Source organism: Osmia bicornis, chromosome 15 (assembly GCF_907164935.1).
Source record: "Osmia bicornis bicornis chromosome 15, iOsmBic2.1, whole genome shotgun sequence".
NCBI classification, from domain to species: domain Eukaryota; kingdom Metazoa; phylum Arthropoda; class Insecta; order Hymenoptera; family Megachilidae; genus Osmia; species Osmia bicornis.
In genome coordinates this window covers 301,698-326,737 of record NC_060230.1, presented here as the reverse complement: position 1 = coordinate 326,737, position 25,040 = coordinate 301,698, and the positions used below count along the sequence as shown (strand labels likewise).

Here is a 25,040-nt window from a genome sequence, read left to right as displayed (position 1 = left end):
CGCTTCCTAATTATTTATTATTATTTTATTTCTGTTTATGGACCTCGCGGGGACCACCGTTCCCAGTTCTACTGGGAACAATCTTCTACAATCTACGGCCCCTCCCCAGGGGGGCTGAAGGTGTCTTTCTGAAGATTTCCACCACGTTAAAAAAAAAAAAAAAGGGTATTTAAGGGTTGCAGGAATGTAAGGAATACTGGGATGGAAGGAATGCAGGGATGTAAGGGATCATTAAATAAACTCTGAAAAAAAATTATACTGGTTGTGCCCTCTTCATACGGACCTGATATTATCCGGGGGTGTTAAGGACCCCGACTCACCGGTGACACTGTTTGCATACCGACATTTTGGCATCCGGTGTGTCAGGGACCCCGAAGCACCAATAATAACTCTCTTTGCATACCGACAATATGGGGTCTGGGGTTTTGGAGACCCCAAAGCACCAATGAGTCTCTTTGCATACCGACATTATGGTATCTGGGGTGTCAAGGACCCCGAAGCACAAATGACACTCTTCGCTTACCGACATTAGGGTACCTGGGGTTTCGGAGACCCCAAAGCACCAATAACTCTCTTTGCATACCGATATAAAAGGCATCTGGGGTGTCAGGGACCCCATGTATCAGTGGCGTTCTCTGCATACCGTCATTATGGCATCCGGGGTGTCAGGGACCCCAAAACGAATTTAAGTACATTGAATAAATCAAAATGATAGAAGAATTTACCTCAATTAAATAAATAACTCAAAAATGAAATTGGATAAATTAAATAATAACTCAGTTGCTTTTTTCAAATGATTTATTTACCAAGGTGCATGAAGTGAATACAAGTTTGTCAAACAATTATTTTAATAATTTTTCAGGGACGTAATGTATACAGGGTTGTGAAGGGGAACCTTGTTATTTAATCCCTCTATCGGGAAGTAGCGGAAACTACGAGGCAACTTACCGACTGCCGAAGGAAGGGTCGATAAGTCGGTAACTCTTCAAGTAGTTTTCACTGCCTTTGGATAGTTGGCGCTAGTATCTTGCGTCTCAGAAATTCGATCGATAAGTCGTTGAATAGTTTGAGCCGTTTGTGTATAGATGACACTCCGGCGATAAACGAGAGTACCTCTCAATATGATAATGAGTAATAGTAAATTATTCGCAAATTCTAGGAATTATTGAATCTATGATATTGGTAACGATAAAGTGCATGCGTAAATTGGTCGGGATCCAACATAGCAGACGACGTGGTATTCCCGGTGTAAGGAAGGATAATTTAAAAAATCGTGTATTGTCATGATTAAATTCCAAAGTCTTACGATGTTTTTACGCCTATTTAATATCTAAAAGAAATATGGATCACTTGCTTATCTTGGTGGCTATGGTACATTTATTGTACTGTCCATTCACAAAAGTGGAAGAAAGTTTCAATCTGCAGGCTATGCATGATATCTTATACCATAGTTTTGACCTGTCCGAGGTAATTATCGTGGTGTAGTTACCAAAAACCGTAGAGACATAAACATTTCAACATGAAATGAACATGGACAGGTTGTAGGAACATATTTATCTTCCTTGACAGGTTACTGACACATAATCGAAGAGATATTACGCAAAAGTTTAGATATTATATTTAGAAACAGATGTATGTATTTATAAGCTCACGATCAGCTGATATAATTTATGCTTGAAAATTTGTTAACACGTTACTTTCAGCTGTTTTTTTAACAGTTCAGAATTTTACACTACAAATACTGATATATTTATAATCTAGTATGACATTTGAATCAAACATTTATTCTGTTAGCTTATAATAAATGTATGTTTATTTAAAAAAAATAGAAATTAAAAGTAATTATTTGCAATATATTTTTTTGTTCTTTGATAGTATGATCACCATGAATTTCCTGGAGTTGTGCCACGATCATTCGTGGGACCAATGATAATATCGGGCTTGGCATCACCTCTAATAGCAATCATTAATTATTTGCAACTTAACAAATTCTTTGCTCAGTATGTTGGTAAGTTGATTAATAAGTAAAATGCATTGGAATCAATTCATTATTAATCTTAAATGCATATGTAAGAATAATTCTTTAGTTTGTGGACCTCTGTAAGAATAATTAACATTGTTGTTTTCAGTAAGAGCAATACTGGGTTTGTTAGTAATAGGTATGTTAAAGCTATATAGAGATGCTTTACAAAGTATCTTTGGAACACAATTTACAAAGTGGTTTGTTGCCATAACTGTAACACAATATCATTTTATGTATTATTTAAGTCGTCCATTGCCAAATATCATGGCTATGCCATTAGGTAATTTTAATTTTAATTTTAATATTACTATACTTACTTTATACTTTATATTAACTCTGGATTATTCATATATTTTAGTATTACTTGCTCTATATGGGTGGTTGAAGCAAAATCACATGATATTTATTTGGTCATCTGCAGCAGCAATAATAATATTCAGAGCAGAACTTGCTATGCTACTGGGCTTATTCCTTTTGTACGATATAACCAACATGAAACTGACTATATCAAGGTATTTACATATTATATTGTGGACCATTGATTCCTAGTATGGCTGTAACATTACATACAGAAGTGATTAGAATCATCAAGGGACCTTCTGCAAAACTGCACTGATTTGTAAGCTTTGTTTGCTTATAAAACTTATTAACATAATGAATCCCTCTTCTTTAAAAAGTAACTAAATCAAGCATAGATCCTTTATTTGATAAACTGCAATAAAATTTGTGCTATTACTAAGACTAAAAAGGAAAGAACTGAATAGTTTTATAATATAGAATACTTTTCTTTGTTAAAATTTGTTAAGCCCACATCAAAATAATCTAGTATATAATAAATTCATAAATATAATAATTTTTTAGATTACTCAAAATTGCAATACCAGCTGGTATATTTTTTCTAACATTAACGGTTGCAATAGATTCTATATTTTGGAAACGATTAGTATGGCCTGAAGGAGAGGTGTTTTATTTTAATACTGTACTTAATAAAAGTAGCGAATGGGGTGTATCCTTTGTTAATGTTATTTTCAACTTTAAATAAAAGAGTAAATTTTAAATATGTTTACTAATCTTAACATAAAAACAGACATCACCATTTTTATGGTACTTCTATTCAGCACTCCCACGTGGACTGGCTTTGTCATATTTTTTAGTACCTTTGGGTATGTTATGGGATGCTCGAGTTCGAGCATTAACAGTTCCTGGTATTGCATTTGTTCTTTTATTCTCATTTCTACCTCATAAGGAATTGAGATTCATCGTATATGTCTTTCCATTGTTAAATGTTAGTGCTGCTGTTGTTTGTCATAGAATGTAAGTACTATTACCAATGAGTTTTATAAATTGTCTTTCGTTTTTGCAAATTTTCAATTATAATTATGCATTTTTCTTTTCCTTCAAATTAGATGGGAAAACAGAGCAAAAAGTCCATGGAACGGATTTTTGGCACTGATCATTATAGGTCATCTAGTTTTAAATGCTCTATTTTCTATGTTTCTTTTATGTGTTGCTGGTTCTAATTATCCCGGTGGTTTAGCTATTGCCAAATTACATAGACTTGAAAAAGATTCTGTTAATCCAGTACATGTACACATTGATGTTTTGACAGCACAAACAGGAGTTTCAAGATTTACACAAACAAATAGCTCTTGGATGTAAGTTATATAAATAAATGTATTAGATAAAAATGAAACAATAATCAGTCAAAAGTTACTACAAGTTATAACTAATTTATTGTCAACTATCTTCCAGTTATTCAAAACAAGAAAATTTAACAATTGACAGTCCTGAAATGCTTCAATTTACACACCTTCTAATGGAGGCTAAAAGTAAATACTCACCAAATATAAAACCGTATCTTAAAACCCACGATATTCTAGATTCTGTAGACGGTTTCTCTCACATAGCGTTAAACTATAACATGTTGCCACCTATACGAATAAAAACTAGACCAATAATATTTATTATGAAAAGAAAATCAAATATAAAGTATGATCTGAAAAAAGCAAAAGCACAAATTCGTGTAAAGCAGCAGAATGGTAATGATATACGGAAAAGCGAAGAAGGTACATATGTAATAAACGGTACTGTTCAAAATATGGAGCCAATATTAGATGAAATTATGGAATCATTAGAGCAATTTGAAAAACCATTGAATCTTAATGATATGAACATAGCAGATACAGAAATAAAAGAAACAATAAAATCTGGTAGTGCAGAAACTGATGTCAAAGAGGATATTGAATTATTTAATGTACAACAAATATCTACTAACTTATCTGGAAATGAATCACCTTTAGGAACATCAGTTAAAACAGAAATATCACAAAGTATATCTAAAATAGAAGATGATATTACTAACGATAATATTAAACTACAACACGATATGGAAAATAGCCCTGTTGTTAGGGAAATGGAATTGGATGTAAACAAAGAAGAAAATGAAAAGGTAATGACTGGAAAGGAACAAGTAAAACTTGGTAACAGCCCAGAAGGAAGTACTATAAAAAAAGTTGTCAAGAAACTTATTCAAGAAAAACTTGAAGCAGTTAAACTTAAGAAAGATACGACGGATGAAAGAGCTGAAATTCCGCCAAAAATTAGTGCCAAATTAAAAAGAGTAGTTCCATCAAAAATAGAGACACCACAAAAAGTCAGGATTATATCGAAGCAAGAACTAAATGAAAAACCTGCTGTTATACAAGAATTAAAAGAAAAGTCTGTAACAGTTCACGAATTAAAAGAGAAACTTACAATCATTCAAGATATAAAAGAAAAACCTTCCATAAATCAAGAAACAATTAATGAACGTAAAAGTATTAATGTAAAAGAAAGTATTAGAAATATAATAAATCAATTTAGAGAATTTGAAAAAGACTTTGTACAGGAAGAATTAGAAACAGTTAAAAAAGAACCAGATGTTAAATATAGTGAACAACCTATGGAAATAAATAGAAAAATGTCTGAGGATTCATTAAATGTAGGAGATATTACCACAAAAGCAAAGTACTCAAAAATGATCAAAGATGCCAAAGAAAGTCTAAAGGATATAATAAATCAATTTAAACAAATAAAGAGTGAATTAACTTCTGAAGAAGATGATCAATTTGATAGGATTGAAGCTACATATATGGATCGGCCAATTGCCGAGACATTAATGCAGTTTAGTGAAGCTTTAAAAAATTTAATACAACGACGGAAAAAGAGTACAATACCTGCTGTAAACAATATTGATAGTAATAGTGACATATCTAAATCAGAAACTCAGCCAAAAGCAATTACAGGAAATGCTCAATTTTTAAAAGTTCCAAATTATAATAAAGAAGAAAAAGTAGGAAGAGTCATACAAAATATGCAAAATGCAAACGATAATCCGAGTTCAAATAAAGCATTTGAAGAAAAATATTTGTCAACATCTGCACCTAACAAAAACGTCCCATTAAATGCTCAGAAGTCTACTGATGCTGTTTCAAATAATATACTAAAACAATATGTTTCCAGTGAACAGGACGAGGAAACGCAAAAGAATGTTGGAAATAGCTCAAACGATTAAATATTAGAAATAATTCGCGGTTTTGTGCTTTTTTAATGAAACAGTTATCTAATTATAGCAATATGTAAATACGTTGTTCTGTGATAACGAAAGCATTGTACGTCTTAATCCATGCTCGTGCATTACCAACACGGAAAAATCAAAATTTATTTTTCCTATATTGTTGCTTAAAATATCAAAGAATATTCATTCAAAACAGAAAGAAAATTTTGTCTAATATATAATATCACAAACGTGCCACAAATGTAATAACTTTATACATATATGTATCTATGTAAGAAAGAAACAATTGTTTTACTTACTACAAAAATGTCTTAATAATTTTGACATACATATTTAGATGTTAAAGTATTAATTAATATATTATTTGATATAAGATTAATATTTATCAATGCATGTTTAGGAAGATGATAATTTTATTATTCATCCTTGGATATTACAAATTGATAAGCTACTATTTCATAGTGGTCTTATTATTTCCCTTTTATGTCCTTGCATTTAGATTCTGCTTTATTATATTTTCTGCTGTTTGTTCATTACCAAAGTTAAATTATAGCAATACATTTTGTATTGCTTTTTTCATCAAAGAAAGAAAAGAAAAAGAAAAAGAAATAGAACTTACCACAAACAGGAAGTACATTCATTTCCATATTGGTACCTGCAGAGCATTTAAGTGCCTTTAAATCTCTACCAAATTCAATTTGTTGTAAAACATATTTTTGGAAAGATATGTATGTGTAACATACTATGTATAAATATTTTACAATAAGTAAAGATATTTAATGACAAAAATTGTACATTAATTCCCATGTTACTATCAATCAGTATTTTTTAATTAAAAATTTAAAGATATTTAACATTAAATCTTTTTTTGATTTTAATGCACTTTTTGTATTTTTGTCAATATGTTAGTGATATTCATCCATTAATTTACAAAAGAGTTTGAAGTTTGCAATTGCACTACATATAGTTGCAGTCCAACTTAACCAGTATACTATTTTATCACGCATACCGCATTTTAAATATGTAGGCCGACCGTCTTCACGCTATTAAAATAAATGCAAATTGTTACGGATATTTTATATTATATATTGATAAAAGTCATGTATACCTGCATCCTTGCTTGTTTGAGTTTAAATTTCTGATATGCTTTTTCTGAAACTAAATTTGGGGGTCCAGTATAAATTGATCGACGTAATGAAATTTTATTAACAAGTCTTGATCGTGGGATCTACATACATATATAAATATTAATTTCATACATATATATTTAGCAATAATTTTTAGCCTCGCAATCGGTAAATATTATACTGAATATTATAAAAAAATATTTACTCACGGATAACATTTTTAAGCATATAGAAGCGATCAAGATCCACAAAACGTTTATTTTATGCAAAACAAAAGAATTGAACGTCAAATCGTAATTGCTCTCATTCGCGCGAATGCAGTACGAAATCGAAAAAGTGTGCGATTATCTTTCGCCGTTATAGAGTTGGCGAACATGGAAAGGAAGTTTACTTAAGCAGTGGGACAAAAACGCATGCGCATTTGCTACCCAACGCAACAGTCGTAAACATTTTTTCCATTCAGATTCTTCACGAGTTTACGCTTGTACGTTAAATAGAGCGTCCTGGCGGACGCACCACGATTTTTCCGCGTTTTCATATGATTTCGCGGAAAAAAATGGAGTCGATATCGCAGGCTCGGTGTACGTGATACGTAAACTTATGAGTTTCTGGCATGCGGTGACGTCATCCGGATCGTTCTGGAAGAACCCTGCAGGACAATAATGGCGGGTATGTATTCGCATCAATTGGTAGTCGGACGAACACCTTGTCTGGAGCATAATGTATTACGACTCTTCGCTTTCAGATTTGTATGCAAAATACAACTGCACCTATTGTCAAGAGGATATCTCGGGTTTACGTGTAAGATGCGTAGAATGCCCGGATTTCGACCTCTGTTTGCAGGTGAGACGAGGGAACGCCTATTCCTCGGTCACGTGTTCGTATCTCTTTTCCCTCTCCTCCCTCTCCTCTCTATCACATCTTCGTCTATCCTTCTGGGATTACCCGATTTTGCGTATTGTGATTCCTTTTTCAGTCCCCACCCTTTTTTTGTCGACAAGTTACTCGAGTAACTACCTTATTACTTAGCGATTGAATGAAACTGTTGATTGTGAAAGCACGTGCGCGCGAATTTCATCAATTTTGAAATAATAAAATCATTTTATAAGGAAGATTGTAATTGTTTCTTAATTTAACAGTGTTTTTCCGCTGGAGCTGAAATTGGTCCACACAAAAATGATCACTCCTATCAGTTTATGGTGAGTGTCGATTCATTAATGTATTTTATAATGAAGTTAATTACGATTTGATATAAAAAATAATTAACCTTTTTGTTTACAGGATTCTGGTACCATTAGTATATTTAATGGTAGAGGAAATTGGACTGCTAGAGAACAGCTTAGACTTTTGGATGCCATTGAACAATTTGGTTTTGGAAATTGGGAAGATATCAGTAAACATATCGAAACACGTACTCCAGAAGGTAAAGTTACTACATACTTCATTTAAAAAATAAATATTTAAGAAATCAGAGAATACAACATAAAAATACACATATTTTTGTGCAGAAGCAAAAGAGGAATATATTGCAAGATACCTTGATGGTAATATTGGCAAACATACATGGCCACCAACAGAAAGCTACAAACCAAATCTCACAGATCAAACTAAGTCAGATAATGGCCCATTATCGCCTGACCTCACATCTCGGTTACCACCTTTGGACATCACTCCAGAAGAAGCAGCACAATTGGGGTACATGCCACAACGAGATGATTTTGAAAGGGTATGTAATTAAATATCCATTATTTATTAATCATTATATCATGAATATATTGATTAAAATTGAAAAAATGTATTTTGCAGGATTACAACCACGAAGCGGAATCACTTGTTTCTTCGTTATTCCTGAATCCAGCAGAGGATGATGATTTAGACATAGCACTCAAGCTTGCCCAAGTTGATATGTATACCAACAATTTAAGGGAAAGAGCGCGACGGAAGCGAGTGGTGCGTGATTATCAGCTTGTATCCGCGTTCTTTTCTTCATCCAGAAAAGATAAAGCAGTGAAGAAGAAGCAAACAAAAGAGGAGAAGTATGTTTGTTATCTACACAAGCGGGAAATTATTTGTGTTTATTATTTCAATTGAAATCTCTCTATTGTTTACAGAGAATTTAGGGAGAGAATGCGAGCGTTTGCCCAATTTTATACAGCACAGGAGTACGAGCAGTTTCTGACGAATCTCGAAAGGGAAAGAGAACTGCGGTTACGTCTTTCAGAATTATATCGTTATCGTGAACATGGCATCACGAGGCACGAAGAATGCGCTCATTTCGAGCAAGTGATGGCACAAACTCAGGGACAAAATGATGCTACGGATCATTGGAATGAAAAGAAATCTGTAAGTATTCGTATCCACATACCTACCAATCTTTCCCACATTGCAATTGTATTTGTCATCTTTTCAAACGATAAGCCCCCCTCTTGGCGATAGGGCTCTTGGATTATTATTTCTGTCTCATAACAAACATTAACAGTCTTTAAAATTAGGCAAGACACGAATATGAAACACCACAACCTTTATTATACCGTACACACTAGCTTTTGCTTCTCCTTTAACTAATTTCATTGTTTGTGGTGCGTGTTGCCAGGCATTTGTGAACAGATTGTATCAGTTTGCATTTCACTTAGGGCAGCAGTGGGCCGTCCACACCAATACACCGCCACACCTCAAAAAGAAGGTACGGAATTACTATAAATCTGCTTAAATGAATACATTTTATTTGCGGAGTTCCATTATTAATTACACCTAATTAAATGCTTTCGTTAGAAGGTGAACGTTTGAACTGTATTTTGCAGAGAAGAAGAAAAAAATTACTCTTCCATCGACCGAAAGTACACTGCAAAAGACTTTCCCAGCAGCAGCTCCTCAATCAATCAAGTCAATCGGATGACGACTCCAGTCAATCCGTGGGCGGAGCCGGATAACAATCCAAATTCTTCCAACCAACATATTACAAGCTCGAATTCTATTGCAGAAAAGAATTATACTGCAACAACTTCTGGAAAATCTTGTTCGACAATGGGTCATTCGGAGGAACGAGATATCGAAATGGAGGCTGCAGCTCATTTGCTAACGAAACAAGAAAAGTCCTTATGTCTTCAACTTGATTTAAAGCCAACACAGTATTTGACGCAGAAAACATTGTTGTTGCAAGTCAGTTTCTTCTACAAATAAAGTTATTAAAGAGTAAAATCATATATTTCTTTGAAATAATATTGTTTATATTCTGATTGCAGGAGTATCTAAATGGTAATAGAAGATCGGGCGTTGTACCTCAGTCGGAACCAGAGAGTAAGATACTACATTATCTGGTAGCAAATGGCTGGATCGCGGCCAATTGATAAAACATGTAAAAATTACTGACCATTTCAATTCTAAGTCACTGTCTATTTCGCAAACTAAGTCCTAGGTATAATTGAAATTTGAGTCTGATTTAATTAAACGTATAGGGCAGGTAGAGAGAGAATGTGTGTGTGTGTGCGCGCGTGTGCGTGTGCGTGTGTATAGTTTGACACGTAACGATATTGATTCTTTACTATAGAATTTCATGAAACTTTGAAACAGCGAAAAAAAAGATAATCGTGTTGGCGAATAAATTGTTATGAATTCTAACATAGTTGATTTTTTGTTTTGCTTGTTAATTTATTCGAGATCAATTTCGTTATTCCATTATGTATAACGGAATAGAGAAAGTAAAAAAATGATTATACAAATCTTGTTATGAAATTTTTTTTTGTTTTATTATATTAAAATTTAGAATGTAAGTGTTGCACGTAACAACTTACTCGCCAATTATCGATATTTTTACCGCTGTTTAAGGGTTCGGATATTAAATCATCATCGCCGTATTGCACGAAATGATTTCGTATGCTGAGCCGTATACGATTCTAACTAACCTCGTTATTTTAGGTTTTCTGTTGAATTTCACGTACAAGTAGGAATTATTTCAAGGACATCTCTTACACTGCCTTTATAGAGCCATTGAACATATTGCTCAATTAATTCTTCCACTATGATGTTTTTCTTGTACAGACTATTAGTTGCACATACTCCTTTCTATCTGTTTCGAATGTGATTTGTTACCATATTTGACAATAAGGAAACGTAATACATAGAAGTCACGTTATAGTCGGGATTTCTAGATCGTTGTTCAATGCAACGTTTTAAACGGTTGAAAAACACATCCATCCGGAAGCTTTATTAATCGTTATAATACATATATATATATAACAATATTTTAAAGTTATCGTTTGGATGTGTTAAAATATATTAAATAAAAAACACTTCAAAAATATTTGTATAGCTGAGATTCATGAAAGTATTGAATATTTAATAATAGATATATAATGTCCTTAAAAATCACATATACGTACTCAGAAATATTTGCTTTTGAACGTATACTCGATTGAAATTTTTCTATTAAAAATATCGAAGCATGCATAATTATCGCGCAAACCAATGCATTTTATTCTACGGATTGTCGGTTTTCTTTGAACCATTCAAAGAATTCCTTATTGACGAAGGATGGTACAAAGAACAGGTCATAAGGACATTTGTTATTACCGTGAAGTGATGCTAGGTAATTTATCTCTGTTACCTGTGTAATATTTGTACATACTGAAGAAAGAAAGATAGTACCTTCCTAGTGATACTACGTTTAAAGCGCAAAATGGTGGTGTGATGTGACGAGGCGTTAAACGTATAGTGTGATAATGGTGGTGTTCTAAACCAAAACTCGTATTGCAGAAGAAAAAAAAAAAAGACACCTTAACGTTTTAGGAAGATAATTATTTTCTATTGCTTGTATAGCCGATAAACTTCAAACGAAACGAAAAAGGGACAACATGTACTTCCTGGCGGAACGTGTGCATTTCAAAGAGAAACAGAATCCTACTTGATTCGATTCTTACAATTAAATTCGTGTGAAAATACGTTTTAACCGCTTTTACTTATCTTAAACCTGTACAGTGAAGGGTAATCAAGTTTAATCACTTGATCGAGGGTTTTTATACGTCTCTTACGCTTAAAAAACTTAAACACAGGGGGAGATAAAAGAAGTTAATGTCGTTCGCTTTAGAATAATTCAGTACTTCCCAGAACCGTCACGCTTACCGAAGACTTGAACTCTTTTTTGTTTTTCTTTTTCCAGTTCAAGCAAAAGAGATATAAAGCATAGTTTATCGTTTAACTTGTATCATCGTATAAATGTAAGAAAGAAAATTGTGAAAAAAATGATATATAGATATACATATATGTAAATACATAAAAGAGACACTACTCATAATTGTGAGTAGTTATAAAAAAAGGCGTATGTATAGAGAAAGAGAAAGAGAAAAAGAAAAAGAAGAAAAAAGTCTAAAGTATCTTTTATTAGAAACAATACTTATTATGGCGTATTGCTTAAAGTAATAGCTAGGCAACGGAATAGGGAAATAGCTGCTCATATTTTTTATGGAGAGTAGAAGACTATTGTCCCTTTTATTCTATGTATTCTATTTTCTGGCTAACCTCTTGCAAACTAAGCAAACAGTTTTAACCCTTTCATTGCTATTAGCATTAATGTTCCTATTATCATGCTTTACTACTGAACTAAGGTGTAGTTGAAAATTTTTTAAATCCATTTTACTTGTGCAAGATGGAAGCTCTAAGTTATGTTAATTTGCAGTATAAATAGACTCTTCCTAAATTCGCAAATTTTATTAATCATTGAAGATATACCGAAATTAGTTGCAGTGAAAAGGTTAAACGAATTTAAAAAACTCTTTTTAGAATTAATTTTTATTAAATTTTTTATTTGGAGGTGGCTCGAAAGGTGATCGATGCGAGTTAAATTTTTTGTTATACGATTTTGATCAATAGCATCAATTGCGCTTTAAGTTTTTTTCTTTTCTTTTTTTCCATGATGCTTCGATTATATTTCCTCGTAAACGAATTATTTGTAGAGAATGAAAAGAAGAAACGTCTCGATACTTTTATCATTGTAGCAACTTGCAAGAATCGACTTGTCTTTAAGTCGTTTTGACTGTTATATTCGAATAAGAAGTGGTCCACTACGAAATAGGCTGTTTGTCCTAAGACAGTTAGTTATCTTTTGAACGAAGAGGTCCGTACGCCTTCCTGTAGTTACTTAAAGCTAGTAATTTATAATGTTACGGAGAGATTCGAAATGAAAACGTCGCAACGATCTTTTAGAACGTATCGCTACAATATGATTAAAATTTTTATAAAGTTTCTGTAAATCATACGCATTAACGCTTGTTATTTTATTTTTCTTCTCTTTTTATTTCGTGATAATTTTAGTTAAGAGAAAAAAGATCGTTGACGATAGAGATAAGTGCGTATTGAGTTCGAAAATTAATATGACAATTTTCGAAGAATCTGTATAACAAACTCGTTTGTTAATCCTCATTGTTCTGTAAATAACGAAATAATTAAACACGTCGAATGCAAAATAGCTTTCATTCTTGTACTTGAATCAAACAGTCGTTGAATGTATAAAAATAAACTGTAAAAAAAATAGGTATTTTCCCTTAACTAGCGTGTTTTTATTTGTTTCCTCAACCATTCCTGTTTTTTCAAATCAGATTTTTTGATTCTACATAAATAAATAATAAATTGATTTCAAGGTGAACTAATATTCTTTTGGAATATTCATCGTAAAAAAGAAAATTAATATCTAATTACTTCATCAAATTGCGTGATTCACTGTCCAAATTTTCTACCTAAAAATAGTAAATATCACTGATTTGCTAAATTGCACTGTACACTTGAAATTGAATATTTTTATTAGCATATTTAGTAAAGACTGTTCGTTTTTAAGTGGAAGCACATAAAAACATTTCTGTTTTCTTTTCTGAGCAAATATTTGCTTCTTGAGTCAGTTTTTTTGTGCACATAGTATTCCTCAATTTTTTGTATTAAATGATCGAATGATTTATTTCTTTCATAAATCACGGAATTGTCTGTTCCATATTAATTTACTGTATTTAATTTAAATATCAAACATGTGAATTATTTTCACAATCAAACTTCTCAGAAACTAACAATCAGTAGAAAAAGATTTACAGATTTATTCAGCGGATTATATATGGAAACACGTACAAAAAGTCGAAGTTTTTTGGACAGTATAATCCGTGTTTCAATCCTCGAATGAATAACTTGATCCTTCAAGTTATTTCACCAGGGTTTCTACGTTTCACGCATATTTATTCATTTTGTTTCTGTACAACGTATGTTACGTTCGTGCTGTTCTTATTTAGTGTCACTGATTAATTTCTTGGATTACCCTTGACCGATTTCGAGAAAAACCGAGACAACCTGCTTATTCCCTCGACATATGTATAAAATATAATTGTATACATAATTATTGTAAATATGTTTGAAAATTCCAAGAAAGTTGAATTGCTTTTTAATGTAATTGGATAATTAGATTGGTCGTTTAATAGTCTGTTTGCAGGGGCTGAAAAAAACGGATAATAATAATAATAATAATAGTGCAGTATCTGACGATGAGACAAAATTGGAATCGTCCTTGTTTGCCTTTAAATATCATCAAAATTAGGAGGAATATAATTTCATATATGTAATTGCACTATGTGCCAGTTCTTATTAATATAATTAAAAATAGTTCTTTCTTTAATTGAAAACAAAATCAATATTAAAATATGTATAGTATTTTTCAACAGATTCTATAATATTTACAATTTACAAAAAATCAACTGATTTTTAAAATGTAAACATTGTTTGAATAATGAAAAAAAAAAACTTTTCAATGTTAATATTACAACGATGCAAATCAGTTGATTTATTTCCTTTTATAAAAAGTAGGTATTCAACTATACCATCATCATCAATTTTTCAAATTTAACATTTCATAATCCTGGGAGAATCAATTCAGTTTTATTTTAAACAAATCATTTTATACACTTTCTTGTTTAAATAATCTGGCACAGGAGGTGATAATGTACTTTTGAATACGCACCATCTTAATTATTTCCGCGAAATAACTTTTGCGTGTAGACACGAGGAACTGTAAAAAAGGTACTGATTCATCTGCTTATAATTTACCTTTAAACGTTATTTGCAAACATGTTATAAAAACTTCATGACGTAATCGTATGATTAATTGATCTGTAAGATTGAACGAGAAAAGGTGAACATAAACAGAGCACTTAGTACTTCCTGTCTTTCACGAATCGTGTATCATTTCGGTTAATAAAATTTTTAAGAATTTTGTGAAAACACGTTGATAATAGAACGAAAAAGGCACTAAATAATTTTCATGCAATGTGAATCTAAAACTATAAAAAGGCCAAATCGTTACTAAATTGTTAATGCGATGATTCTACACTTTAATGAGAAAATTATTTTGTCTGCGTCTTTAATGAAACATCTGATTACTTAATTCTGGAAAATGATACATAAATAGGGGAAATTCATTCATACCTATAAGTATGATACAAAAACTTAATTACATCGACATAAATATGTATTACTGAAGAAAATATTATAGAAACATTCTATTTTTCTTGAACTTTGAAATCGTAGTGTTAAATAATTCTTTCATTGCAAAAAGAGTAAAAATAAAAGCTATCACATTTATGTGCTGAAATATACTAATTTAAATTTTATATTCTGTAAAAAAAAATGAAGAAAAAATGTCTAAACCAGATATTAAAATAATTAAATACTTTTTGTGTCTTTGATACAAATATGTCAGGGTAGGTATATTTTCCTCGTTTCAGAATGTATAAACGATGTACATACCCCCAAAAATGTGTATTAGTAAATTAGTGGAAACGTTTCGAGATAGTTCACGATAGAATGGAGCTCGTGAGTAACGCTAATGAGAAACTGAAAAAAAAGACATTAAAATGTGCGTCATCATTGGATCAACAAGTAAGTCGAATATTTTCCAGAAGACCCAACAAAACAAAGGTGAAGGTGTATAAGTTTCCAAGTGGGGTTCAGCCTGTATGAATCGTCGTTGATCCCACCTTCGTCCACCTTGGGTATCCGCGATTGATCCTACCACCTGGACACTCGAACATATATAAGCATCGCGATCCAAGAAATCTGTACAATTGCATCTAATCGCAGCTTAATACATTCAGGTGAGTGTTCCGGACCATCGAATAAGTCTGACTGGCTACCCCCGTGGGGGAGTAATTCATTTCTGATTGACATTACAATGTATTTTTATGTTTAATTGTCATTTTTGAATTTTCATTGGATATTTGTTATTGACTAATTAAAACATTTTGTATTAGATTAAATGAAATTTGATTCTTTTTCTTCTTCTTCTTCTTATTCAATCAATAGAACATTTACATTAATAAAATAATAAAATAACTGTATAAATTATTAAAAGTGTTTTAATTATAATTTTTATTAACAGAAATCATGAAAGTGTCAGTGCTTTGCTTACTCCTGGTCGTGGCGGTTGCCTATGTCGCCGCTCGTCCTGAGGAAGAAAAATACACCAATAAATTCGACAACGTCGATGTAGATCAAATTCTTAACAGTGATCGACTATTGAACAACTATTTCAAATGTTTGATGGACGAAGGACGATGCACAGCTGAAGGCACTGAACTGAAGAGTAAGTAAAGCAATCTAATTTATTTTAAGTTATTTTAAATTAAAAATGTAAAACTTTGAATGATTGAATTACCTAGATATTAAATGTATGATTTTTTATTAAGATTGTGGTCCTTTATTCACACATTTTCAATTTTAATTTTGATATAACTAATTATCTTTTTCCCAATATTTAGAAGTCCTTCCTGATGCCCTGGCCACCGAGTGCAAGAAATGCACGGAAAAGCAAAGGGAAGTTACGAGAAAGGTCATCAAATACCTAGTGGACAACAAACCCGACTTATGGCAGAAACTGATTGACAAATACGACCCGGAGAAGATATACAGAGTGAAATTCGAAAAAGAAGCTAAGGAGATTGGCGTTTCCGTTTAAACCCAATGAAAAAAATTCAAAGAAATGTAATTTTTCATCGTCCAATGGCAATCAACGTTTTTAATCGCTCTCTTAATCAAACTATAATTAAAAAAATACAACGATGTGCATAACAACCGAAGTGGTCGAGTGTGTAATAACTGTTTCTATTTTGATTTTTTTGTTTTGAAAATAAAGATTTCGTCAAGTTCACGAGTTTCGTAATATTCTGTGCTCGTTCGTACTCTCCTTTTACTTTCGACGTCCACCGATTTAGTATTCGACGTGCGGCTTTCAACTAACCGCCGCCGACGCCTTTCTGGATATGTACCGATAAATATTGACCACTACATTATGTAATTTTGAAAGCGATCCACGTTCTCTTGATACTAATACCACCTTCTTATTAAATCTAACTTCTAACACTGTTTTGTAATCGGTGTTTCGTAATTACGGAAAAAGAACTGACAAAATAGATTGATCAAATATTTTGTCTGCCATTTGAAAAATTGTAGAGAATATTCTTATTGATTTGTCATTAAGTTATCCATCTATGATAATCTAATAAAACTGTAACCATAAAGTGTCATTTATTTCGAGTGACGTCAAATGGTCGACGAATAAATCGTTGTTTGTTCTCGATAAGTGACAAATGAGTATTTCAAAACATGTAACGAACAGGTTTCATTAGAGATTCATGACACCACGATTAAGGAATCACGGTGATAAATTATGCTAATAGCAAAGCAGAAAAGTGGACTGTAGATAGGAAAAAAAAAAAGAGCGACAATCTGAAAATAGATGTCAAGGATTTCTTCTCTAACTAACAACAAGGTGACAATACCTCGATTCACATAAATTGTACGAATCGATTTTGTCGGTATTAAAATTCTGTTTTACGTAAGAAAAAAGATGCCTGATTTAGAGAAAACAACGAATTTGGGCATTCGAGTGGAAAAGTTTAAAAAGAATTTTTTTAAGTATTACCTGCAACAGTGTCCAAGCTTGTTTCATATTTGCTACGACCCCATAGGCACTCATAAGAAGTCACGTGCTTTTATTGGATTTTTTCTTGGATTTTTTATGAGTGTACTTTTATACGAAGGCATCATCGTTGATTTGAATTTTGATCGATATACTAGCTTGAGCCTTGCTGGCATTATCGTATCGATGATGTCAATTGGATGTGCCTCTTCGATTCAGGTACATTTAATTTTTAATTTTTGAATAAAATTTCTCTAGAAGTAGAACTGATAATTGAGGTTCTATATAATAGAGATAATTGAATTCTGAACAATTTTTTCCTTCACCACAATAAAGCTAATCGTAAGTTTTTTAGAATGATGTATAATGAAAAACAACGAAGCACAACGCGCAGGCTCAGCCGGCGGGAGTGTCGGATACGAGAACCGCACTCGACCGTGGTCGCGAACAAACTACTCGACGCGTTGCGTCGGTTCGTAGCCGCCACTCCCGAGGCCGAGCATTTAAAAATTAATCCTTAACAAGCATTTCGTTGAAGGGAAAAGCTACCACTCTCTGCAAGAATGCTCACCCTTACCTCGTCATTCACAATAAAAATTAATTATAAAACTGCCTTTGTAACAGGTGAGGTGCGTTTGTATTTTAACAATCCCAGCATTTTTTGGTCGTTCGGGTCGTAGCATGTTGAGAGCGTTAGTTCTCGGATACGTAATAGCTGGACCATTATTTAATTTAGTGTATAATACAAAAGAAGTAATGAGAACTTTTGCTTGTACCTCACAATTAACGTATAATCTCACCAAGACAAGGTTTGATCTGATGTTCAAGCCTTTTCAACAGGTATTTTAACTTAAATATTTGTTTATCAAATTTGAATCATAGAAGAAAACAAAATTAAAGTTTTTTTTGTAATAGAATTTGTAGAATTTGTAGAATTTGTAGAAAATACTCTACATATTTCTAAATTTTAATCTTACTGTATTTATGATTATTAATGAAAAGGCCATTCTTGCTATGAAAGCGGATGCTAATGAAATAAAAGATACTCTATCGTCTGTGAGGGATTTAATGAGTCCAATCGTGGAAGAAATAGAGGGAGAAGAGGAAATGCGGCGATTGAAGGAGGAAAACGATTATTTAGATGAATTACAAGGTGATACGAAGAGAAGCAAGGAAATCGAGGATAAACATGAGAAACAGATCGAGAATGCTAAATCGGATGCTGACGTGTTCGAAGCTAAATACAAGAAGAAGATCGAAGCCAGATGCGAGGAACAACTTAGTCGGGGTTCAGCTAGGTGTAGGTGTGTCTTAAAAAAGGCAAAAATTTAATATAAATTGATTGATTTTTCATTGGAACAAACGACGAATCGATCAATTTACAATTTAGTATTCTCTATTAGCAAATATTTAATTTCTGACGATTTAAAGGGATATGTTCAGCGACGCTTACAACAAATGTTACGAAAAAGTGACCATTTTCGTTGCCTGGCTGTTGTGCTGGCCCATGAAACTTACTTTCGTTTGTAATCTGGTTCAAGCACTTGGAGGTTCTAGTATCTGTGATCCTGAGGGAAAAATAGATAGTGGTATTGGTGAAGGATATGCTGCTTTGAAAAGTAGGTGTTTGAAAAATTTCCTGTATTAAAATTCAACGAAACGATCCTTCTTCAAAGGTACTCGAGATGAGCTCAGCAGGAGTCTGAAAGACGCGAAACTTCAGTACAAAATCAAAAAACCCGCGGTAATTTTGGATCTTCAGGATTCAGCGTACGCTGCGAAAGCCGTGATGCACGAATTTGCTGTACGAAGAAGACTTTTCGAATCTGTAATGACCATCATAAAGAGATGTTTATCCTTCGTGTTCCTAAAGATCATTTTGAGTGCTCAAAAATACCACGACAAGTATCTGACGGAAATTGAACACGATAATATCTATGTGACGCCTTACTTCCGGAGGATTGATGCCAGAAGAAAAGTACGCGGTAGTATGACCTTACTGCCATTGAAGAAAATTGAAAGAAAGAAATTCGTTGATCCTTATAGTTGGAAGCCAAGTTCGACTGAAGGATTTCATTTAGCTGGACAAATGGTGAAGCTACTTCTTGAATTAATTGCAGCGAGTGTTTTTGTTATTTTGGATTGGTTATTCTTTGAAGCGTTGGATTTAATTAGAAGACATGCTTACATAGAGTACACTCAAGTAAGATTTTCATTCAAGTTATATATGTATGTACATATAGAGTTACTGTTGGATCGCATCGATAAAATATATCAAAAGCTACAGAAACCAAGAAATTATGTTAATTTCCTTATTTCAGGCGGGTCACCATGATTTGTTATTAGAAATCCGTGGCACAGGAGTGATAGCCTCTCTGATCAGAAGTGCCATTCGCGGCTTCAATGTAAAGAAACACATTAAAACCGTGGTTACAAACGAAGCTTGCCTTCCAAGGCCTATGAAACTTCCCACCTACGTAATCCTCAAGATCTACGGCACATTTTTCGGTACTTTCCTTCTGATCTTTGCGACCGTCTACACTGAGAGAATGCGTCGAGGGATCTGTTCATTTTTCTATCGAAAAAGGGAGAAGAGACGAGTGTTGTATCTCTATAACGAGACACTAAGACGTAGAATCACTTATGCGAAATTCATGAAGGCTAAAGTGAGAACTATGGTTAGAACACGCCGTTTGGAATACGATATGGACTTTTGGATGGCTCTGAGATTGAAATGGCCAGATCGTTTTGGATGGCTGCAATTTTTCGCTTGTGCCAGAGATAGATGTTTAATCTGTGAAGAAGTGGAGCCTAGAAAAGGACCAAAGCATCGACAATGTACGACACCTGGTTGTCCTTTTGTCCATTGTTCTGAATGCTGGAGAGATGTAGGGAAAATATGTTATGCTTGTGCCGAGATCTCGGATACTGATTCAGAAGAATACGATACTCAACGCAGTGATTTTTGATCTTAATTCATATTTGGATAGATGGCACTCGGTAACTGCTACATGTAAATAAGTCGCTTTAACGTTTATAAACTTGACCAGGTATTAGAGTAATAGAGCACAGTAGCAATAATCTCTTTAGTTACAAATTGAATTACACTTTGTCTTTGATTTACATATAAATCTCACGTAGTAAAGTCGACAGGAAGTATTTAATAAAAAGTTTACTATGTTGAATTTACGAAGCTGGAAGCGTCTGAACAGAATACAAAATGGTGTGTAGGAAGAATCATTTCTAGTATTACAATGTCTTATCGATTCCGAGATTCTACGTTCCTATCAAGTACCACACGATTGTTCCTAGCCAATGTCGCTTCAAGGAGATGCTTAGTAGACTATAATGAATTCCAGGGACAGAATTATTTATGCTTATTTGAAGTAATTCAAGGAAAAGCTGTGATTGTACGATGAATCGATTAGAATGGAATCATGCAATTTCACAGTTAAACGAATTCTGCTCGCGTAAATAAGACAAGAATGCATTCAACAAACAGATTTTTCTTGTATTTAATTTTTAACTACAAGAAATATAGAAATAAATTTGAATAAATTTGTATATTTAATTTAAAGTATACATATATACATATGCTGTTGCATTCTGTAATCTACACTTACAAACAATTAATAAAATTCTCGAATCAAACTTTGAAGAGCATATGTATACATATACACCTAGTTACAGATATTTGCTCATTCATGTTACAACATCTAACAAAGGAAAATTGCTCGCGTGCTTATTTTGCCCAACGAATTACAATTACCCTGAAGTAAGTAAGTATAATAAATAATTGCGGTTACAATTTCATGCAACTAACGAGCCATTTTCTAAGGATATATAACGTCCACCGTAATAAGCTCAACGTTCAGTGATCAAACGAGCAAGCTTCGAATCTCTTCGAGTAATCAAAATGAAGACCATTCCAATTGTTTTCGTATCTGCAGTTTGTATTTTGTTTATGAACGTATTTGCTGAAGACAAGTATACGACAAAGTATGACGGTATTGATATTGATTTGGTATTGACCAACGAAAGACTTTTGAACGGATATGTGAATTGTTTATTGGATCGTGGATCTTGCACCGCAGATGCAACTGAACTTAAAAGTGAGTATTTTACATATTCTGAAACCTGTTACCGGCACTAATCAAAATCTTAACTAAAATTTTATCTCTAATTGAAATTACAGAAAATCTGCCCGATGCTTTGGAACACGACTGTTCAGCTTGCAGTGAGAAGCAGAAAACAATTGCTGATAAGGTGTCACATTTTTTAATTGATAACAGGGTTGAAGATTGGAGTCTCCTCGAGGCGAAATACGACCCAACTGGTGCCTATAGGCAACGTTATTTAGAAAACCGAGTCAAAGAGAAATCTATAGACTAACTTTTGATGTGCTGCTTGTTTAAGTGTGCTTTATGTAAACATAATGATACACTGTAACTACTTTATGACAACTGCAAATATATCATGAATATGTATGAATAACAGAAACTTTGCTTATTAAATTAACCCTTATTCAGATAATTAAGAAGATAACGTCTGTTTTTATGATAAAATTTCAACAACTCATTCATCGGATTATATTTAACTAATTACTAATTTCTTTCAAATTCCTGGCCCTCCAAAGTGAGACAAGTGATACGAAGGAGCTTCTAGATGCTACCGTTGACCGTTTTTTCTCTTTTGAAAATAAAAAAAAAAAAAGAAGAAGAAGAAAAAAAAAAGAGGTAAGTGGAGATGCTGTATATAAACTTGTGCTACATTTTGCGGTTTCGAGTTACCAAAAATATCCTGTATCCGGATATTCAGGGAGGTTGTAAGGTCCTCGTTCCACGTGGGTGGTCAGATCCCTAGGACAATCCTTTTTTGTTTTCTTAGAAGACCATGATTTCTATGGAGCAGGAAAAAAAGAGGAAGAAGAACACGAGTTTGACCCATAACAGACACGTGACTGGAAAGAAGGAAGAAAAAAAAGACGTCGTACGAGTGAGGAAGGATCGCGTGCAGGGTAAAGTTTAATGGCTGCACGGTGGCTGCCGAATAAACAGGGAAATGCATTTACAACGAAAGCGACGACTTTTATGAACTCTTCGGAACACTTTATTGCTGGCATAGCTTTTTTCGATGCACGATACCTGAATTCCGCATAGATAAACCCGTCACTCTGAAGCGTCTCGATGGTAATAAAAAAGGATTATGGCAGAGATGACCCCACCCGAATGTAAGTTCAGGTCCACCATGCCTCTCCTTTTTAATCATTTCTTTCAGGTAGCTCGTCATCTGGGTATAACGTCGTTTTATTAATTTTATATAATTTTTAGAGGGTATTCTTTATTTTGGCCATATATGTAATTCCTTCCAAAGAACGCGCTCTTTTTAAAATAAACCAACCGGTTTCGCCATCTATCAGAGACTTCCGGAAACTGTTTTAATTTCCTGGTTGATTTTACCATTATCGTACAGTCGTACACGATAAATTACAATATATTCTTTTTCTTTATTATAAAAATCTTTCTAGACTGCGAATGTGTTTTATAGGCTTCTGTGAAAAATCTATTATTAATATGTATATATTTATGTCATATAATTATATACTATGTATTTATACCTTGATATGTAAAATTTGAATTATTTTATTGTTTGATTCTTATTAAATTATTAAACTTATCAATAAAAGTTATAAATTTGAAAATTCTTTCTTATGGAAGCGCGTCGATTGGTTCATACGTATGCCTGTAGATGGCTATAACGTTTTAATGCCCGCCAACGATCAAATACTTAAAATAATGAAATATAGGTTCAAGACAAAAGGGGGTATAATTTTGAGACAGACAGTAAAAAACAGTAAAAATTGATAAAAGAGACTTTGCGCAGCTGATATTAGCATCGCGATAGATTACAAGGACCGTTGATGATGATAATCGTACGATCAAGGATTACCGTACTGGACGTTGTCACCGTATTCGATAAGGAACAGAACCGAGGAACAAGGATCGTTACTCCACTAAAGTAGCTCCGACTTTCATTATCTCTTCTGGAAAGTCAATCTGACGCAGCATTAAACAAAGTGGCCCTGTGAGAAAGTGCACACGTGTCCAATCGAAGACAGGTAGCCAGTTTCGAATGTTCCCACACGTGGCCCGACCGACTCCGTAATTAATGCGTGACATCGTACACAAACTGGATATGTACATAAAATCATTCGTTTTATCTGAGCCACTGAGAAATCGTAAAAAAACTTCTTCCACATTTAGCTACTGGTTATTGGTGTCTGTAATATTGAAATACATTCAGATGCAAACGTAGGCTTTTTTTTGACTCTTGACTCATGATAATTAGTATTTGATAAAAATAGGGTAAAAAATAATGGTTCTGGAAGAACCTAGGGAGATCTTAATCGTCCCTGTCGAAAATCGGTTCCCTCGAGATCCCTGAAGCAGTCAACGCGATTTCCCGTGGCATTAGGGCAGCAGGTAAACATTTTTCAGGAACGTCGTAGGATCAATATCGGCGTGGAAAAATCGCGTAACAGTAGGGGCCGTGTATGTACATACATACATACGTACATACATACATACATACACGGCGCATAATAGCAAAGACACAGTCTGCCGCCTAATGCTAATGCAACTACCATTAGCAAGTAGTGAATCGAATGTAAAGTCAGACGTAAGGTGAGACCACACAGGTCGATGTTGGAGGGTTATACGGGGCCAGCAGATGCAGTGCCCCATAAACAGCGGGGCAGGACCACCCAACGCGCTTCTTCCTTCGTTTCGTTCCTTCGTCTGTTTCCTTAATAACCACGATAGCCAGCCTGTTCCTGGGCGAGAACGCGTATATACCTGCTACGGTCGCGTGTATTAGTAAATACGTAACACGAAACGCGTAACACACTGTTAATTATTATTATTTAATCAGCCACCGATTGCACAATCTATTCAACCTATTCCGTTTGAGAATTATTTTACGGCTTCTATCGGACATTTAATGCCTGAGAATTATTTGGACTGAGAATGGTATCTTTAATTTAACTGAAAAAAACAACTCTATTCGTTCATCATCGCATTATATGTATTACGATACCAGCTTCGATGTCACATGCACATGAATCGTGGTCGTGGTCGTCGCCTGCAGGGTGAAAAATACTTGTGCGCCCGAGCGTGCCGCGTACTCGATCGGTCTCGAACGAGAAGGCATCGATCTCGCCATTGATCGATCGATCCGGAGGTCTCGGATAAGATGCTGTCGTCGTCCTGGTCTCGTCCTGCTCGTCGTCCAGCACGGGGTGGACCACACGCGTTGTGTCGCCTCTCTCTTCCCTTCCCTTCCCTTCCCTTCTCTTCTCTTCTCTTCTCTCTCCCATACCTTTCTCTCCTTTCT

The 25,040-nt window shown here is 33.7% G+C and overlaps 5 protein-coding genes across 10 annotated transcripts; all 5 read left to right on the top strand.

Annotated features, from left to right (window-relative positions):
• Nucleotides 1-1,183: 1,183 nt before the first annotated feature.
• LOC114876027 (MATH and LRR domain-containing protein PFE0570w) lies at nucleotides 1,184-5,929 on the top strand. Of its 4 annotated transcripts, none has more exons than XM_029187020.2 (8): nucleotides 1,184-1,467; nucleotides 1,876-2,008; nucleotides 2,130-2,303; nucleotides 2,382-2,535; nucleotides 2,885-3,029; nucleotides 3,111-3,337; nucleotides 3,430-3,678; nucleotides 3,776-5,929. In XM_029187020.2, exons 1-8 carry the CDS (start codon nucleotides 1,342-1,344, stop codon nucleotides 5,574-5,576), a joined length of 3,009 nt encoding a protein of 1,002 aa, XP_029042853.2. In that variant the 5' UTR covers nucleotides 1,184-1,341; the 3' UTR covers nucleotides 5,577-5,929. The 4 variants fall into 4 exon arrangements, with proteins under 4 accessions (XP_029042853.2, XP_029042856.2, XP_029042854.2 ...); XM_029187021.2 differs by lacking the exon at nucleotides 1,184-1,467 and adding an exon at nucleotides 1,474-1,632 and having other exon boundaries at nucleotides 3,776-5,926; XM_029187022.2 differs by lacking the exon at nucleotides 1,184-1,467 and adding an exon at nucleotides 1,646-1,806 and having other exon boundaries at nucleotides 3,776-5,926.
• Nucleotides 5,930-7,131: 1,202 nt separating this feature from the next.
• On the top strand, nucleotides 7,132-13,246 carry LOC114876028 (transcriptional adapter 2B). 3 transcript variants are annotated; one of them, XM_029187024.2, is made up of 10 exons: nucleotides 7,134-7,375; nucleotides 7,452-7,549; nucleotides 7,846-7,905; nucleotides 7,988-8,129; nucleotides 8,215-8,432; nucleotides 8,513-8,742; nucleotides 8,818-9,049; nucleotides 9,340-9,389; nucleotides 9,508-9,865; nucleotides 9,949-13,246. In XM_029187024.2, the coding sequence occupies exons 1-10, from the start codon at nucleotides 7,369-7,371 to the stop codon at nucleotides 10,051-10,053; spliced, it is 1,500 nt and encodes a 499-aa protein (XP_029042857.1). In that variant the 5' UTR covers nucleotides 7,134-7,368; the 3' UTR covers nucleotides 10,054-13,246. The 3 variants fall into 3 exon arrangements, with proteins under 3 accessions (XP_029042858.1, XP_029042857.1, XP_046144963.1); XM_029187025.2 differs by lacking the exon at nucleotides 9,949-13,246 and having other exon boundaries at nucleotides 7,132-7,375; nucleotides 9,300-9,389; nucleotides 9,508-9,728; XM_046289007.1 differs by lacking the exon at nucleotides 7,134-7,375 and having other exon boundaries at nucleotides 7,427-7,549.
• Nucleotides 13,247-15,716: 2,470 nt separating this feature from the next.
• On the top strand, nucleotides 15,717-16,877 carry LOC114876029 (ejaculatory bulb-specific protein 3-like). Its single transcript, XM_029187026.2, has 3 exons — nucleotides 15,717-15,825; nucleotides 16,110-16,313; nucleotides 16,489-16,877. The coding sequence occupies exons 2-3, from the start codon at nucleotides 16,115-16,117 to the stop codon at nucleotides 16,683-16,685; spliced, it is 396 nt and encodes a 131-aa protein (XP_029042859.1). The 5' UTR covers nucleotides 15,717-15,825; nucleotides 16,110-16,114; the 3' UTR covers nucleotides 16,686-16,877.
• A 95-nt stretch (nucleotides 16,878-16,972) lies between these two features.
• Nucleotides 16,973-21,566, top strand: LOC114876031 (protein sneaky). Its single transcript, XM_029187028.2, has 7 exons — nucleotides 16,973-17,867; nucleotides 18,273-18,488; nucleotides 18,651-18,952; nucleotides 19,080-19,267; nucleotides 19,325-19,851; nucleotides 19,970-21,427; nucleotides 21,487-21,566. Exons 1-6 carry the CDS (start codon nucleotides 17,577-17,579, stop codon nucleotides 20,615-20,617), a joined length of 2,172 nt encoding a protein of 723 aa, XP_029042861.1. The 5' UTR covers nucleotides 16,973-17,576; the 3' UTR covers nucleotides 20,618-21,427; nucleotides 21,487-21,566.
• On the top strand, nucleotides 21,494-22,148 carry LOC114876030 (ejaculatory bulb-specific protein 3-like). Its single transcript, XM_029187027.2, has 2 exons — nucleotides 21,494-21,760; nucleotides 21,844-22,148. The coding sequence occupies exons 1-2, from the start codon at nucleotides 21,565-21,567 to the stop codon at nucleotides 22,038-22,040; spliced, it is 393 nt and encodes a 130-aa protein (XP_029042860.1). The 5' UTR covers nucleotides 21,494-21,564; the 3' UTR covers nucleotides 22,041-22,148.
• The last annotated feature ends 2,892 nt before the right edge of the window (nucleotides 22,149-25,040 follow it).

What these genes read in the sequence shown, in the direction of transcription:
- LOC114876028 (XM_046289007.1), top strand. Translation starts at nt 7,427, where the DNA reads ATGTATTACGACTCTTCGCTTTCAGATTTGTATGCAAAATACAACTGC. An exon ending in ATTTCGACCTCTGTTTGCAG is followed by an intron (nt 7,550 to 7,845) that starts GTGAGACGAGGG and finishes TTAATTTAACAG; the next exon opens with TGTTTTTCCGCTGGAGCTGA. An exon ending in ATTGGAATGAAAAGAAATCT is followed by an intron (nt 9,050 to 9,339) that starts GTAAGTATTCGT and finishes CATTTCACTTAG; the next exon opens with GGCAGCAGTGGGCCGTCCAC.
- LOC114876031 (XM_029187028.2), top strand. Translation starts at nt 17,577, where the DNA reads ATGCCTGATTTAGAGAAAACAACGAATTTGGGCATTCGAGTGGAAAAG. An exon ending in GATGTGCCTCTTCGATTCAG is followed by an intron (nt 17,868 to 18,272) that starts GTACATTTAATT and finishes CCTTTGTAACAG; the next exon opens with GTGAGGTGCGTTTGTATTTT. An exon ending in TGTTCAAGCCTTTTCAACAG is followed by an intron (nt 18,489 to 18,650) that starts GTATTTTAACTT and finishes ATTAATGAAAAG; the next exon opens with GCCATTCTTGCTATGAAAGC.
- LOC114876030 (XM_029187027.2), top strand. Translation starts at nt 21,565, where the DNA reads ATGAAGACCATTCCAATTGTTTTCGTATCTGCAGTTTGTATTTTGTTT. An exon ending in AGATGCAACTGAACTTAAAA is followed by an intron (nt 21,761 to 21,843) that starts GTGAGTATTTTA and finishes TTGAAATTACAG; the next exon opens with AAAATCTGCCCGATGCTTTG.
- LOC114876029 (XM_029187026.2), top strand. Translation starts at nt 16,115, where the DNA reads ATGAAAGTGTCAGTGCTTTGCTTACTCCTGGTCGTGGCGGTTGCCTAT. An exon ending in TGAAGGCACTGAACTGAAGA is followed by an intron (nt 16,314 to 16,488) that starts GTAAGTAAAGCA and finishes CCCAATATTTAG; the next exon opens with AAGTCCTTCCTGATGCCCTG.
- LOC114876027 (XM_029187020.2), top strand. Translation starts at nt 1,342, where the DNA reads ATGGATCACTTGCTTATCTTGGTGGCTATGGTACATTTATTGTACTGT. An exon ending in TATCATGGCTATGCCATTAG is followed by an intron (nt 2,304 to 2,381) that starts GTAATTTTAATT and finishes CATATATTTTAG; the next exon opens with TATTACTTGCTCTATATGGG. An exon ending in GCTGTTGTTTGTCATAGAAT is followed by an intron (nt 3,338 to 3,429) that starts GTAAGTACTATT and finishes CCTTCAAATTAG; the next exon opens with ATGGGAAAACAGAGCAAAAA.